The 16,527-nt window shown below is 41.8% G+C and overlaps 1 protein-coding gene across 2 annotated transcripts in view; it reads left to right on the top strand.

Moving 5' to 3' along the window:
* LOC120997793 (Golgi integral membrane protein 4-like) overlaps positions 1-10,637 on the top strand; it is a 181,592-nt gene extending 170,955 nt beyond the window's left edge. For both annotated transcript variants that reach the window (XM_040428086.1, XM_040428078.1), the window contains exon 14: positions 9,459-10,637. In XM_040428086.1, coding sequence (XP_040284020.1) covers positions 9,459-9,563 — 105 coding nt within the window. In that variant the 3' untranslated portion in view covers positions 9,564-10,637. The remainder of the gene's footprint in view (positions 1-9,458) is intronic.
* The last annotated feature ends 5,890 nt before the right edge of the window (positions 10,638-16,527 follow it).

Below are 16,527 nucleotides of genomic sequence, written 5' to 3'. Positions count from 1 at the left end.
TGTGTCTTGTTCAGTGGTGGTCGTCTTTCAGCCTTTCTTACCTTGGCCATGTCTCTGAGTATTGCACACCTTGTGCTTTTGGGCACTCCAGTGATGTTGCAGCTCTGAAATATGGCCAAACTGGTGGCAAGTGGCATCTTGGCAGCTGCACGCTTGACTTTTCTCAGTTCATGGGCAGTTATTTTGCGCCTTGGTTTTTCCACACGCTTCTTGCGACCCTGTTGACTATTTTGAATGAAACGCTTGATTGTTCGATGATCGCGCTTCAGAAGCTTTGCAATTTTAAGAGTGCTGCATCCCTCTGCAAGATATCTCACTATTTTTGACTTTTCTGAGCCTGTCAAGTCCTTCTTTTGACCCATTTTGCCAAAGGAAAGGAAGTTGCCTAATAATTATGCACACCTAATATAGGGTGTTGATGTCATTAGACCACACCCCTTCTCATTACAGAGATGCACATCACCTAATATGCTTAATTGGTAGTAGGCTTTCGAGCCTATACAGCTTGGAGTAAGACAACATGCATAAAGAGGATGATGTGGTCAAAATACTCATTTGCCTAATAATTCTGCACGCAGTGTATACTGTTCTTACAGCTCTCACTTCAGCCTGTGTGGAAGAGGAGGGGAGGCTCACAGATCTCCATCAAGTCCCATTGTGGGTTTAGACATTAACCCTTCATGTTATGAATAACCCCCCAAAAAATTCATAAGTTACTTAATACATTACACTCACCTAAAGAATTATTAGGAACACCATATTAATACGGTGTTGGACCCCCTTTTGCCTTCAGAACTGCCTTAATTCTACGTGGCATTGATTCAACAAGGTGCTGATGGCATTCTTTAGAAATGTTGGCCCATATTGATAGGATAGCATCTTGCAGTTGATGGAGATTTGAGGGATGCACATCCAGGGCACGAAGCTCCCGTTCCACCACATCCCAAAGATGCTCTATTGGGTTGAGATCTGGTGACTGTGGGGGTCATTATAGTACAGTGAACTCATTGTCATGTTCAAGAAACCAATTTGAAATGATTCGAGCTTTGTGACATGGTGCATTATCCTGCTGGAAGTAGCCATCAGAGGATGGATACATGTTCTCATTCTGTTTACGCCAAATTCGGACTCTACCATTTGAATGTCTCAACAGAAATCAAGACTCATCAGACCAGGCAACATTTTTTCAGTCTTCAACAGTCCAATTTTGGTGAGCTCGTGCAAATTGTAGCCTCTTTTTCCTATTTGTAGTGGAGATGAGTGGTACCCGGTGGGGTCTTCTGCTGTTGTAGGTCATCCGCCTCAAGGTTGTGCGTGTTGTGGCTTCACAAATGCTTTGCTGCATACCTCGGTTGTAACGAGTGGTTATTTCAGTCAACGTTGCTCTTCTATCAGCTTGAATCAGTCGGCCCATTCTCCTCTGACCTCTAGCATCCACAAGGCATTTTTGCCCACAGGACTGCCGCATACTGGATGTTTTTCCCTTTTCACACCATTCTTTGTAAACCCTAGAAATGGTTGTGCGTGAAAATCCCAGTAACTGAGCAGATTGTGAAATACTCAGACCGGCACGTCTGGCACCAACAACCATGCCACGCTCAAAATTGCTTAAATCACCTTTCTTTCCCATTCTGACATTCAGTTTGGAGTTCAGAAGATTGTCTTGACCAGGACCACACCCCTAAATGCATTGAAGCAACTGCCATGTGATTGGTTGACTAGATAATTGCATTAATGAGAAAGAGAACAGGTGTTCCTAATAATTCTTTAGGTGAGTGTATATGTAGCCCTAAATGGTTCCTATGAAGAATACAACTAATGTCACAAAAGGCAAAGTCTCATACAGCTACACTGAAGAAAAAAGTTATAACTGCTGGAACACAGAGTGGAAAAAATATTACTGGTCCTTAGAATGGGTTATCCAGCTTTTTGGATTTCATGTACGATGTTGCAGCCAATGATGGGCCTCAACAGTGACATGACCCAGCAGTGATGTGTTGCTTGGGGACAAAACACCACTGAGGATATTCATTGACTGCAGTGGTGCACCTGATCCCATGCATGCAGAAGTTTATAGAACAGAAAACCGCTAAAGGGGTCCAGGAACCTGTGGAGTTAGAACAGAATGGCAGGGAGCAGAAATGATTTTTTTTTCCAGTAGGGATAGCAGGCTGGAGTTCACAGTTAAAGTCCAAAAACCTATTTAAGAATAAACTTAGTTCAGTCTCTAAGGAGTTATATCACTTATGGCATCTCGGTTGTGCAGCAACTATATTTATTTGAGACATAAATTCAAAACCTACAATAAAAGTAAAATCCTTTAAAGACTTTTCCAAATTTAGGGCTCATGCACATGACCGTATGTCTTTTGCTGTCTGCTATGGCTTTTGGACTATGGAGACACTAAAACATTTTTTTTTTGTTAAGAAAATGCTGCCATTGTATAAAACTTAAATAAATAAGAAAAAGTATACATATTAGGTATTACCACCTCCGTAACAACCTGCTCTATAAACATATCACATGACCTTACCCCTCAGGTGAATGCTGTAAAAATAAATAAATAAAAACTGTGCCAAAACAACATATTTTTTTGTCACCTTGCCCCATAAAGTGTAATAATGCATGATAAAAAAATCATATGTACCCATAAATGGTACCAATAAAAACGTCAACTCTTCCTGCACAAAATGAGCCCCCTGCACAAGACGATCGGCAGGAAAAAGAAAAAATATGGCGTTCAGAAAATGGAGACACAAACATTTTTTTTAAATGCTTTATTATGTGAAACTGAAACAAACAAAGAAAGTAGACATATTTAATATCATCGCGTCCATAACAACCTGCTCTATAAAAATAGCAAATGATCTAACCTGTCAGATGAACATTGTAAAAAACAAAAAATAAAAACGGTGCCAAAACAGCAATTTTTTGGTTACCTTGCCTCACAAAAAACTTAATATAGTACCAATAAAACTGTCACCTTATCCCTTAGTTTCCAAAATGGGGTCACTTTTGGGGAGTTTCTACTGTAGAGGTACATCAGGAGAGTTTCAAATGGGACATGGTATCTAAAAACCAGTCCAGCAAAATCTGCTTTCCAAAAACCATATGGAGCTCCTTTTCTTCTGCGCCCTGTCGTGTGCCCTTACATCAGTTTACCACCATATATGGGCTATTTCTGTAAACCGCAGAATCAGTGTAATATATATTGAGTTTTGTTTGGCTGTTAACCCTCGATGTGTAAAAGAATAAAATAGATTAAAATGGAAAATCTGGCAAAAAAGTTAAATTTAGAAATTTCATCTCCATTTTCCTTTAATTCTTGTGGAATACCTAAAGCATGGATGGCCAACCTGTGGCTCTCCAGCTACTGTAAAACTACAACTCCCACCATGCCCTGCTGTAGGCTGATGGCTGTAGGCAGTGAGAGCCTCAGCTTTGCCATCCCTGACCTAAAGGGTTAACAAAGTTTGCAAAATCGGTTTTGAGTAACTTGAGGGGTGTAGTTTCTACAATAGGGTCATTTATGGGGGCTTTCTATTATGTAAGCCCCACAAAGTGACTTCAGACCTGAACTGGTCCTTAAAAAGTGGGTTTTGGAAATTTTTAAAAAATTTTAAGAATTGCTTCTAAAATTCTAAGCCTTCTAACGTCCTAAAAAATAAATTGACATTTCCAATATGATGGCAACATAAAGTAGACATATGGGGAATGTTAAGTAATATTTTATGAGGTATCACTTTCTGTTTTAAAAGCTGAGAAATTGCAAATTTTTCCGAATTTTTGGTAAATTTGGGATTTTTTTCATAAATTAAAGGTGAAATACATTGACTCAAATTTATGACTGTCATGAAGTACAATGTGTCACGAGAAAACAATCTCAGAATCGCTTGGATAAGTAAGTGTTCCAAAGTTATTACCACATAAAGTGACACGTCAGATTTGCAAAAAATGGCCTGGGCAGGAGGGCAAAAACTAGAAGGGGTTAATGTGACCGCTAGGCAGTTAATTTTTTTTGTATGGGCAAAGTCCGACTGTGCTATGAGGTTTCAGGATGCTGAGTAGCAGTTCTTATTGATAGTGTAAAGGGATGAGGCAATTAACAGCTTGGAAGGGGAATGCTAGATCTTTGATGTCACTGACTGAAGAATTAGTGGAGCATAGGGTTGAGCGAACCCGAACTGCAAAGTTTGGGTTCGTACCGAACATTGCGAGTTCGGGTACCCCGACCCGGACTTTTTCACTGAAGTTCAGGTTCCGTGTTCAGGTGATTTTATTATTTTCCATTATAAAATGGTTATAACGGAAAATAATAGCATTCTTAAGACAGAATGCTAAATAAAATGGCAATTGAGGGGTTAAAAATAATTTTTAAAAAAACTCACCTCATCCACTTGATCGCGCAGCCGGGATCCTCTTCTTTCTGCAGGACCTGCGATGATGTCACCGCAGGTCCTGCTGAATGAAGATAGAAGGTCCTTCTATCTTCATTCAGCTGGACCTGCGATGACATAACCACGCTCACAATGTGGTGAGCGCGGTGATGTCATCGCAGGTCCTTTTGCAGGTCTTGAAGAAAGAAGAGGATACCGGCTGCGCGATTAAGTCGATGAGGTGATTTAAAAAAATAATAATTTAACCCCTCAAAGGCCAATTTATTTAGCATTCGGTCTTAAGAATGCTATTATTTTCCATTATAACCATGTTATAACGGAAAATAATAAAGTGAAGTTTGGGTCCCCATTGACTTTAATGGGGTCTGGATTCAGGGTCAAGTTCGGGTTCAGAACCGGAACTTTGACCTGAAGTTCGTCCGAACCCGAACTTGCACGGGTTCGCTCATCCCTAGTGGAGCAATGAAATGAATTTTATTGAAGATTTTACAGTTCAACATTGGAGGCTATGGCAGCAGAGATGCCCTTTAGGGTAACTGATAATCGTGTGTAAATCTTTTTAAATCTGTGAGTGAAAAAGACCACAGGGGGCAATTAATATCCCACCCAAACATTTGTTTGTGTGCATATGATTTGGCACTGGTTTTCATGTAAATTTTTAACATGTTATTGATTCAATCATTGGTTCCTGTCCTCAAGGTTAATGTGTCAGGCATCTTCTGTTTCATTGGATTACGATCTGGTGGCTTTAAAGGGGTTTTCCCATTTCAGACATTTATGGGTTTTGCTTGTATGAGAGTTAAAGGATAATTGTCGTTTTTTTTTTTTTTTTGGAGTATTGGATTGTGGTGATTAATATCACCTTGGTGGCCCTATTTCAACTTTTCACTGTGGATTCAATTACCCCTTAATTCCACATTTTTGTTCCCTGTACTGCCTACTTTTACCTGTTCTTAAAATAGGGTTGCTATGCATTGTCCGTCTATCTGTTGAAGGACAGAGCAGGCTGCGTGCAGGCTCACATTACTGTAAGTAAATAATTAAAGCCAGGTCCTCCCCAGCAGCTGATAAGTGCCTGGGCTCTGTGCACTTCTCCCTGTCCCTGCGCTTGGCAGACGCTCCCTCACTTAGCAGAGCTGGAGAATGCAGAGTTGAAGCAGCGCAGACCAGGGAAGGGAGATCTGCCATCTGCTCAGTGTATGAATGAAAGCAACATGTGGTAAGAGGACCCCTTTGTGCTGCAGGAGATTAACCCTTTAGGGGGGAGGGCTCTGGTTACTGACACTTTTGGGGGCTATTGTTACTGGCTAGTGAGGGCAGGCGGGATTAGCCTCAGGGTGAGGGCAGTGTCGGCCATCTTAACTGAATAGTGAAATTGCAGTTTTATGCAGACTGGTTGCTAAGGGCTGAATCTTATTAAATATGGGGTAAGTCAGTCTAATAGTAACTGATTCTGGAATATCATGTTATTAGTAACTACATATATGAAAATTGAAATTAGGGTCTAAATGTGACAGTTATCCTTTAAGGAAAAAGCATAGAACAGTATTTTTCTGCATTTATGGCATGTCCTATGTCAGAGATGGGAGATACTCATTTTGCCTAAAGGGGGTTCTCTAGGAATAGGGATATTTTATCTAATGCCTGCAGCCTGTCTCCTAAAACAGAAGATTCATACTTGCCTGCTCCAAGATGCTCTAGTCCACAAGCAGCATGTCATTGCTGAAGCCAGTTGTTGGCTGCAGAGGAGCACGTGATCATACCCATGCACCATCTATGTAAACACTATGGGGACAGGAATATGAACACAGTGTGGGTGGCGAAGAGGACTAGAGCAGCTTGGAGCAAGTAAGTATGAATCTTCTATTTCAGGAGACAGGCTGCAGGCATTAGATAAAATGTCCCTGTTCCCAGAGAACCCCTTTAAAGCCTTTTTCACACATCAATCACTGACCAAACACTGACTGTGTGAATAAGGCATAAGGCCCCTGGGCTGGTACACCTACTACATTTTCGGCGGGACAATGCAATCCCTGACAGATTTTGTCAGAGGGGAGAGGGATTGGGCACTTTGAATTTCGGCGCCCAATTGTTTTGTTCTCCCTGGAAATAAACCACCACTGAAAGTGGCTTTCTCCTCTCTTCTGACAGCATATGGGCACCTTTTATAGGGAGGGTAGAACTACAGAACATGTTATAGCTTTGGCTATGCGCACAACTTTAAATCACAAAGCTGTTGGGGATAATTATGTACAAATTTTATTTTTGTTTCCCTAACAGCTGGTAGGAAAGTTGGGGAGGTTTGGGCAGTTGTTGGAGTTGTCTAATTGACTGATGGCTTTCTTACTTAGGGTACGGCCATGTTTCTGCATTACAGTTGTGGAAACCTTAATCAGAAGTAGATCATAATTGGATGAAAAGTATACAAGACAAATACGACTTCTACTCTTTTTTTTATTTTTTTATTCACTCCTGACTTTGGCTTCCAAAATTGTATGCAGAAACCCGACTGTGTATCTGTACCCTATTAAGACATAAAGGATGTGAAATTTAAAGGTATTGCAGGGGTGCTGTTTGCATTATTCTCCCTCTATAGCTAAGACTTTGTGACATGTGACAAGGGTACCATCTTGTTGAATTATGCAACTGATATGACGTTGAATGGACTGATTACGAACAAGGATGAGACTGTCTATTGACAGAAAACGTCTGGAGAGGTTGTCTAGGGAGAACAATTTGTTCCTGAATGTGGAAAAAACTAAAGCGATGGTTATTGATTTCAGTAGAAAAGCATGTAATCATTCCTGGCTTAGGTTGGGGGGAATCAAGTACAGGTTCAGAAAGAATTTAATGGGGTTATCGAAACCCACCCACAATGCCCAGGCCCCTCATATAAAGAATACTGACCTGGTCCCCGATGCCTTTGTTCTTCCAGATCCCTCCACAGCACTCGCTGCATCTCTTAGGTGTGCAGATCACAACATCCATCAACAGGGGGGAAGGGAGCATGGGGGTGTAGCCAATAGCAGGCCACGACGGTGACCTGCCCAAGTACGACGCAAGGAGAACAGGTCAGCGGCGCAGCCTGCTATTGGCTACACCCCATAGCCCACCACCCTTGCCCGTCAATGGATATTGTGATCAGCACGCCGGAGAAATGCAGCAACGGCTGTGGAGGGATCCGGAAGGACTTGGGCGTTGGGGACCAGGTAAGTATTCTCTGTATGAGGGGCCCGGGCCTTGTAGGTGGTTTTTGAGGTTTGGCTAACTCCTTTAACCACCTAACTGTTTTGCCGGAGTCCAGCTCGGGCAGTGGGAAAAGTAGCTAACTGGAGGGGGGAGGGCTGCTTTAGATACTATCTCCTGAATGGTAGCAGCTAGAAACATGCAACTGGTCGTGTTTCAAAGCTAAACAGCTAAAGTGCAAGCAACAGAGGAGCAATCACTGTTAGGAATCGAGTTGGGAATAATCGTGGGTAAAACCTGTTTTTACTTTCACTTTCAGCTGCAGTAACAGCATCCCGATTTCTATCAGTGATATCTTCCCCTGTACTGAACATATTGCTGTCATTCTAGCAGTGGCGTACTTAGAAGTAAGGGCCCCATAGCAAGGTTCAAACCAGGCCCCCCGCACAGGACAGAAGGGTTTCTGCCTAAACCCTTTTCAATGAACCTTGGGCCATTTTTCCACTGCTTCATTTGCTAAAAGTTGTTCTTTTAGAGGGTAGAATCCTGACCAAGTTTTCACCTCCAGTAGAAGAGGGGATGATCCCAACTAAGACTGGGCCCCCTCTTGCCCTGGGCCCCATAGCAGTCGCATGGTCTGCCTCTATGGTAGTTGCGCCCCTGCATTCTGGTATTGTCAGAAAGTTTGGAATGTCAGCTTTCAAAGAACAGCTGCATGTTTCTAGCTGCTACCATTCAGGAGATAGCATCTAAAGTAGCCCTCCCCCTCCAGTTAGCTACTTTTCCGACTGCTGGAGCCGGACTGGGGCAAAACAGTTAGGGGGTTAAACTTCTAGGCATCTCTGAGGATCTTATATGGTCTGCCATCTCATATGCCTCTGTAGAGCAGGCCCAGCAGCATATTTACATTTTAATGATGTTGGTGAAATGTGGGGTTAGTATTGAGACTTTGCAGACATCTTATCAAGTTGCTATTAAGAGTATTCTGACCTACGTTATAATAGTATGGCAACGCAGAAAGAACAGAGCTGGTTATTTTGAGTGGTCTGCCAGTTTCTGTAAATGGTTGCAGTAGGACTTTGCAGTATGAGTTATTACAAGCAGGTTGGAGATATTGGGTTTGTAGAGTGTTTTTATCTATTTGCAGTACATCTTTTAAACATGCTTAGGCTACTTTCACACTAGCGTTCGGGTGTCCGCTCGTGCGCACCGTTTGAAGGGGCTCACGAGCGGCCCCAAACGCATCCGTCTGGCCCCAATGCATTCTCAGTGGAGGCGGATCCACTGAGAATGCATCCGCCTGCCAGCGTTCAGCCTCCGCTCCGCTCAGTGAGCGGACACCTGAACGCTGCTTGCAGCGTTCGGGTGTCCGCCTGGCCGTGCGGAGGCTAGCGGATCCGTCCAGACTTACAATGTAAGTCAATGGGGACGGATCCGCTTGAAGATGACACAATATGGCTCAATCTTCAAGCGGATCCGTTCCCCATTGACTTTCAATGTAAAGTCTGAACGGATCCGCTCAGACAACTTTCACACGAAAATTTTCTAAGTTTTAATGCAGACGCATCCGTTCTGAACGGATGCGAACTTCTGCATTATCGGAGCGGATCCGTCTGATGAAACATCAGACGGATCCGCTCCGAACGCTAGTGTGAAAGTAGCCTTAAATAAAACCATATGCATGATGCGGTAAACCTACTGTGTTTTCACAAATTTCAAGATTGAGAATTGCAAATCTATTTTATCTATTTGTATCTAAACTATCTATGGTATCCTTTTGGTTTGAACTTTACATCTTATCCTGTTCTTAGTCCATCCACAAATCTTCTCACCATCTTTGCAAAGTCTAACGTTTTGCTTTGTTCTGTTTGGTAGGAGGAACATGGTGGTGAAACAGACAATGCAGATGATCTGGAACTCGCACACAATGAAGGAACAGATAAGCCAGATGCAAAGAACATAAGAGAAGGATATTACTGATAATAAGAGCCTTGACGAGAACCATATATGAGGAGTGGAACAAAGGCCAGAATAAACAGGCCATAGCTAGATGCTGTTATGGCTTTGGACCTTCATCAGAGAATCATTCTAGACTGTAAAGGGCTCTGGAAATATCAGCACTGGTGGTGGACCTCTCCATGAAATATGTCTTTCTCTGCTTTGTGACTGCTAATGAAGAATATACATATTTTTCATTAATTTTATGCAAGTCCTACCATGGTCTTCATCTCTTACCGAAGGTCTTGAACCAAAATGACTGTGCTGAACTAGACCTGTCTGATCTGTAGACCTATTTTGTTGGTACAGACAAAATGAAGAATGTTATGGTGTAAAATATAGGACAACGTTTTTATATGTCATCATATTACCGACTAATGCCATTAAAATTTTATGACTTCTTCATCTGTGTTCGGGCGGACTGCACAGAAAGTGCAATGTTCTGCTTTTTATGAAAACATAACCAAGGCTTTTCCGTTGATTAAATAATGGTTGGGGGATAGCTGATTTTTTTCTTCTCGTTTATAAATTGCATTATAGGAGGCTGAGTGCTGAACATTTGCTTAGGGCAATATGTCTGCTCTATTATATTTTTAAATTTATTGCCAAGACCAGGCTGCTTTTAATTGGACAAAAGCAAAACCTTCCATTTACACATATCCAAAATAGTGGTTCCTTTATTTTTTCAAACATTTCACATAATTGAAAAAAAAGTAGGCTGACCAGGCTAGGGGCCATCCACAGCCCTGCTGTTCCAGTATCACTGCTCACTTCCCGCTAATTCTGGTCCCCGCAGGATCGGATGTGGTTTGGTCCAGTGACCACTGTGGCCAATCACTGGTCTCAGAGGTCACAGGTGCTAGAATGCGATGTCACTGCAGTCAGATTCAGCCAATAGTAAATTATAAAACATCCTTCAAACATTTTTGAAGTGACATTTTCCAGACTTTTTTTCCCCTTGTATAGAGGTTAGATGGCACACCAATTTTGGTGTTGTGGATCTCAGGATATGGTTCCCAAGCCAGACTCCATAAATAAAAGTAATTTCTTCCAAAATGTTGCTTTGCGTGCTGTATTAATTTATTAAGCTGGGTATTCCAGTAAATAATCGCAACGTTTTTGGCCACAAGGCCTTCTTTAGAGTACTAGATGGGCCGCACTGGGTCTACAGCTTGGGTAGGGGCACAAAGGCCCTGGGTTAGTTTATGGCGCAAAAGTGCTATGTTTGTATGGCACTCTACAACAGGGCACTTGCCCTATATACTTTTGCGCCATAAACTAACCCTGGGCTTTTGTGCCTCTACACAAACAAACAACTTCATATCATTTTTTGCAAACTAAAAAACGCTCAATAAAAAAACTAAGTGTGTCAGTACCCTTAAAGTGTCTAGGTGGATCACACAATGAGCTTCCTATACTGTATCACCTCTCAAAAGCCATTTTAGGGCACATGCATTTTGAACATACAGTGAAGCAGTTAAACCATGGAACCCTCTGCCACAAAAAGTTGTGATGGTTAATTCATTAAAGGGGTTCTGCACTTTGTTTAAACTGATGATCTATCCTCTGGATAGATCATCAGCTTCTGATCGGCGGGGGTCCGACACCCGGGACCCCCACCGATCAGCTGTCTGAGAAGACAGCGGCGCTATAGCAGCGCCGCAGCCTTCTCACTGTTTACCACAGGCCCAGTGACGTCACGACTAATATTAACTCGCCTGGGCGGGGCTAAGCTCTGTTCACTTGAATGGAGCTTAGCTCTGCCCAGGCCAGTTGATACTAGGAGGAGAGCATATTTAAAAGAAGAAAAACTACCACAAGAGGACACAGTTTTAAATTAGAGGGGCAAAGGTTTAAAAGTAATATAAGGAAGTATTACTTTACTGAGAGAGTAGTGGATGCATGGAATAGCCTTCCTGCAGAAGTGGTAGCTGCAAATACAGTGAAGGAGTTTAAGCATGCATGGGATAGGCATAAGGCCATCCTTCATATAAGATAGGGCCGGGGGCTATTAATAGGATTCAGATATATTGGGCAGACTAGATGGGCCAAATGGTTCTTATCTGCCGACACATTCTATGTTTCTATGATGTCACTGGGCCAGCGGTAAACAGTGAGAAGGCCGTGGCGCTACTATAGCGCCGCTGCCTTCTCAAACAGCTGATCGGCGGGGGTCCCGGGTGTTGGACCCCCGCCGATCAGAAGCTGATGATCTATCCAGAGGATAGAGATGGGCCATTGATCCAGGGATTTATTCTGATATTCACTTTTAGAGTTTGGAAGGAATTTTTTCTCTGATATAGGGCAACTGGCATCCACCTTATCGGGGTTTATTTTGCCTTACTCTGGAACAACACAGTAGTATTTTAGGTTGGATTAAGGACCTGTGTGTTTTTTTTTTTTTAATCTGATCAACTATGGAATGCCTCTAGAACCAATGCTTCTGACTAAGGCTACATGCAAACGACCGTGCCGTTTTTTGCGGTCCGCAATATGCGAGCACCGGCCGTGCACTCCCCGCATCACGGATGCAGACCCATTCACTTGAATGGGTCCGCAATCCGGAGCTGCGGTGCAGAACGGAGGCACGGAACCCCACGGAAGCACTACGGAGTTCTATTTTCTTTTGTGGTGTGGATGGATCACGGACCCATTCAAGTTGAATGGGTCTCGATCCGTCCCGGCTGCCACACGGACATTGCCCGTGCATTGGGGACCGCAAATTGTGCATTGCAACAGACTGAGGGCTTCCAAGACCCATTGTGGTTTGATTGAACTGAACTTGGATCACCAGAAGGTATTTTGGTGATATGTGTTCTGTTCAGCAGAATTTTACCTGTAATCAGGATTCTAATATATGGTTGTCTCAAATTGGTCTCATTCCCACATGCAAACTGAAATATGAAACCAAAGACTGACAAGAAATAGTGCTGATTATATCTGCATTTAGCACAATAGTGTCAGTATGTTGTCCTTTAACCCCTTCCGTACCGAGCCACTTTTCACCTTAAAACACAGACCGATTTTTGCAAATCTAACGTGTCACTTTGTGTGGTAATAACTTTGGAACGCTTTTACTTATCCAAGCCATTCTGAGACTGTTTTCTCGTGACACATTGTACTTCATGACAGTGGTAAATTTGAGTCGAAATATATTTCACCTTTATTTATAAAATACTTAAAAATGTACCCAAAATTTGGAAAAATTCACAATTTTCAAAATTTTAATTTCTCTACCTTTTAAGACAGATAGTAATGCCTCATAAAATAATTATCAGTCATTATTCCCCATATGTCTACTTTATATTGGCATCATTTTGTACTCACTTGACCAGTGTACAGAGGCAGGGACACCAAAACGTTCAACAAAAGTCCTTCCTTTTTTTTTTTTTGCTTTTTTAATCAAAAGTACAGCCAGTACATCCGGATCGCAGCCGGGTCAAACAGTTGTAGCACGCTCTGTCAGAGCGTTACTTCACACTGTCTGCCTTTCCTACAGACTGAGACCCAGCTAAGATCCAGCAGCAGGATTAAATAGGATCCCTGGACATGAGCATACCTCAAGTCCCGGACTGGAACCTGGGGAACAGGCACCCACCCAACACATTGCCTGTTCCCAGTAAAACCTCGCCCTGAACTTGCTGAACCACCTACACTATCTATTTTCTGTGTCCACCAGCTAACTTAGTGGACACCTAGACTAGGGCTTTTACTCCACCAAGGCCGGGCACCTTGGTGGCACATTCCTGGTAAGCAAGCCGCTTTAGAATGCTTTCTGCAACATTCTGGGTGACACATATCTTCCCTCATGGATTACTCCTGTCACCGCCTCACAGACGTTAGAAGTTTAGAAGCCATTTTTCAAATTTTCAACAAAATTTCCAAAGCCATTTTTTTATGCACCAATTCAGTTCTAAAATTATTTTTGAGGGGCTTACGTAATGGAAACCACTCATGAATGACCCCATTTTAGAAACGACACCCTCAAATTATTCAAAACTGATGTTACAAACTTTGTTAACCCTTAAGGTGTTCCACAAGAATTAAAGGAAAATTTAGCTGAAATTTCTAAATTTCACTTTTTTGGTAGATTTTTTTATGTTAATCAATTTTTTCTTGCAATACATATATACAGTACAGACCAAAAGTTTGGACACACCTTCTCATTCAAAGAGTTTTCTTTATTTTCATGACTATGAAGGCCTCAAAACTATGAATTAACACATGTGGAATTATATACATAACAAACAAGTGTGAAATAACTGAAAATATGTCATATTCTAGGGTCTTCAAAGTAGCCACCTTTTGCTTTGATTACTGCTTTGCACACTCTTGACATTCTCTTGATGAGCTTCAAGAGGTAGTCCCCTGAAATGGTCTTCCAACAGTCTTGAAGGAGTTCCCAGAGATGCTTAGCACTTGTTGGCCCTTTTGCCTTCACTCTGCGGTCCAGCTCACCCCAAACCATCTCGATTGGGTTCAGGTCCGGTGACTGTGGAGGCCAGGTCATCTGGCGCAGCACCCCATCACTCTCCTTCATGGTCAAATAGCGCTTACTTTCAAAGTTTTTCCAATTTTTCAGCTGACTGACTGACCTTTATTTCTAAGTAATGATGGCCACTCTTTTTCTTTACTTAGCTGCTTTTTTCTTGCCATAATACCAATTCTAACAGTCTATTCAGTAGGACTGTCAGCTGTGTATCCACCTGACTTCTCCTCAACACCACTGATGGTCCCAACCCCATTTATAAGGCAAGAAATCCCACTTATTAAACCTGACAGGGCACACCTGTAAAGTGAAAACCATTTCAGGGGACTACCTCTTGAAGCTCATCAAGAGAATGCCAAGAGTGTGCAAAGCAGTAATCAAAGCAAAAGATGGCTACTTTGAAGAACCTAGAATATGACATATTTTCTGTTTTTTCACGCTTGTTTGTTATGTATATAATTCCACATGTGTTAATTCAAAGTTTTGATGATTTCAGTGTGAATCTACAATTTTCATAGTCATGAAAATAAAGAAAACTCTTTGAATGAGAAGGTGTGTCCAAACTTTTGGTCTGTACTGTATGTATGTATATATATATATATATATATATATATATATATATATTAGAAAAGAATATTCTCCAGCATCCACCAAGGTTTATCGTCTTTATTGTAAGTCGGTATAATTATGATTAAGAACTTCCGAGTTTGAAACATGTTAACCTGTAGTGGAGGGTGGTGAAGATTGAAGTATGTGCTTTTATACCGACTTACAATAAAGACAATCAACCTTGATGGATGCTGGAGAATATTCTATTATTTTCTGATTATACAAGGGACGGGTCCGGTCCTCTCCGTGCACCGAACGCTTATGGTGAGCTGGATATTTTTCTCCTTGATCTACTGTCAATATATATTACTCTGATTCTACAGTTTACAGAAATACCCCATATGTGGTGGTAAACTGCCCTATGGGCACGTGGCAGTGGTCAGAAGGAAAGGAGCATCATATGGATTTTGGAGGCAGATTTTGCTAGAATGGTTTTTAGGCACCATTTTGTATTTGAAGAGACCCTGACGTTACCCCATACAGTGGAAACCCTGAAAAAGTGACCACATTTTGGAAACTACACCCCTTAAAGAATATATTAAGGGAGGTACTGAGAACTTTGACCCCCTAAGTGTTTTACAGAATTTGGAAAAATTTGGCTATGTAAATGAAAAGTTTCATTTCTTCGAAGAAAATGTTGTTTAGCTCCAAATATTTCATTTTTACAAGGGGTTACAGGAGAAAAAGCACCCCATAATTTGTTACCAATTTTCCCCTGAACACTGCAACACCCCATATGTGGTGGCAAACCGCTGTGGGGGCTCATGGCAGGACTCAGAACGGAAAGAGCACCATATGGCTTTTGCAACGCAGATTTTGATGGATTGGACTACGGGTGCCATTGGTTTTTATTTTTGAAGTGATTGTCTTATGTGGGAGCTCATTTTTTGTGGGATGAGGTGATGTTTTCATTGGTACCATTTTGGGAAACACAATCTTTTGATCGCTTGATATTACACTTTTTGTGAGGCAAGGTGAAAAAAATGGCTGTTTTGGCATAGGTTTTTATTTATTTTTACAGAAGTCACCTGAGGGGGCATATAATGTGATATTTTTATAGAGCAGGTTGCTACGGACGCGGTGATACCCAATATGTCTATCATTTTTATTTTTGTTAAGTTTTACACAGTGAAAGCCTTTTTGAACAGAATAAAATCTTGTTTTTGTGTTGCCCTTTTCTGAGAGCGATAGTTTTTTTTATCTTTTTTGGCCGATTGTCTTGGTTGGGTCTCCTTTTTTGCGGGACCATTTTGGGCTAAATAAGCCTTTTTTATCACTTGGTATTACACTTTTTGTGAGGCAAGGTGACCAGAAGATGACTGTTTTGGCACTATTTTCATTTTTATGGCGTTCACCTGACGAGGTGGATCATGTGATATTTTTATAGAGCCGGTCGATACGGACGTGGCGATACCCAATATGTCTACTTTTCTCTTTTTCCCTTTTTTATTTACAGTGTTCTTTAACTTTATTTTGGAAAAAGGATGCTTTTTTTTCTTTTTTTACTTAAAACTTTTAATTTTTTGGGGAAAACTTTATTTTTATTATTTTTTTACTTAATTTTTTGTACAATACTTCTAATGCATTGGCTGTAAGTGTATTACTGTAATACACTTATAGCTTCCTGCCTGTGAGATCCAGGGGGCTGGATCTCACAGGCAGACACGTATGGCAGCCACGATGCCAAAGGAAGGCATTGGGCTGCCATCCAAGCCATCGGGTCCCCATCACAGCAGCGCGGGGACCGGATGGACACCCCACACCCGGCAGGATACCGCGGCCATGGAAGGGTTAATGCGCTGGCATCTGTGGTTTCACCAATGACAGCGCATACTACAGCAGGGGTCC

This window comes from Bufo bufo, chromosome 1, assembly GCF_905171765.1.
Source record: "Bufo bufo chromosome 1, aBufBuf1.1, whole genome shotgun sequence".
NCBI lineage: Eukaryota > Metazoa > Chordata > Amphibia > Anura > Bufonidae > Bufo > Bufo bufo.
Note: the sequence above shows the minus strand (reverse complement) of the source record. Positions and strands in the feature narration are given on the sequence as shown.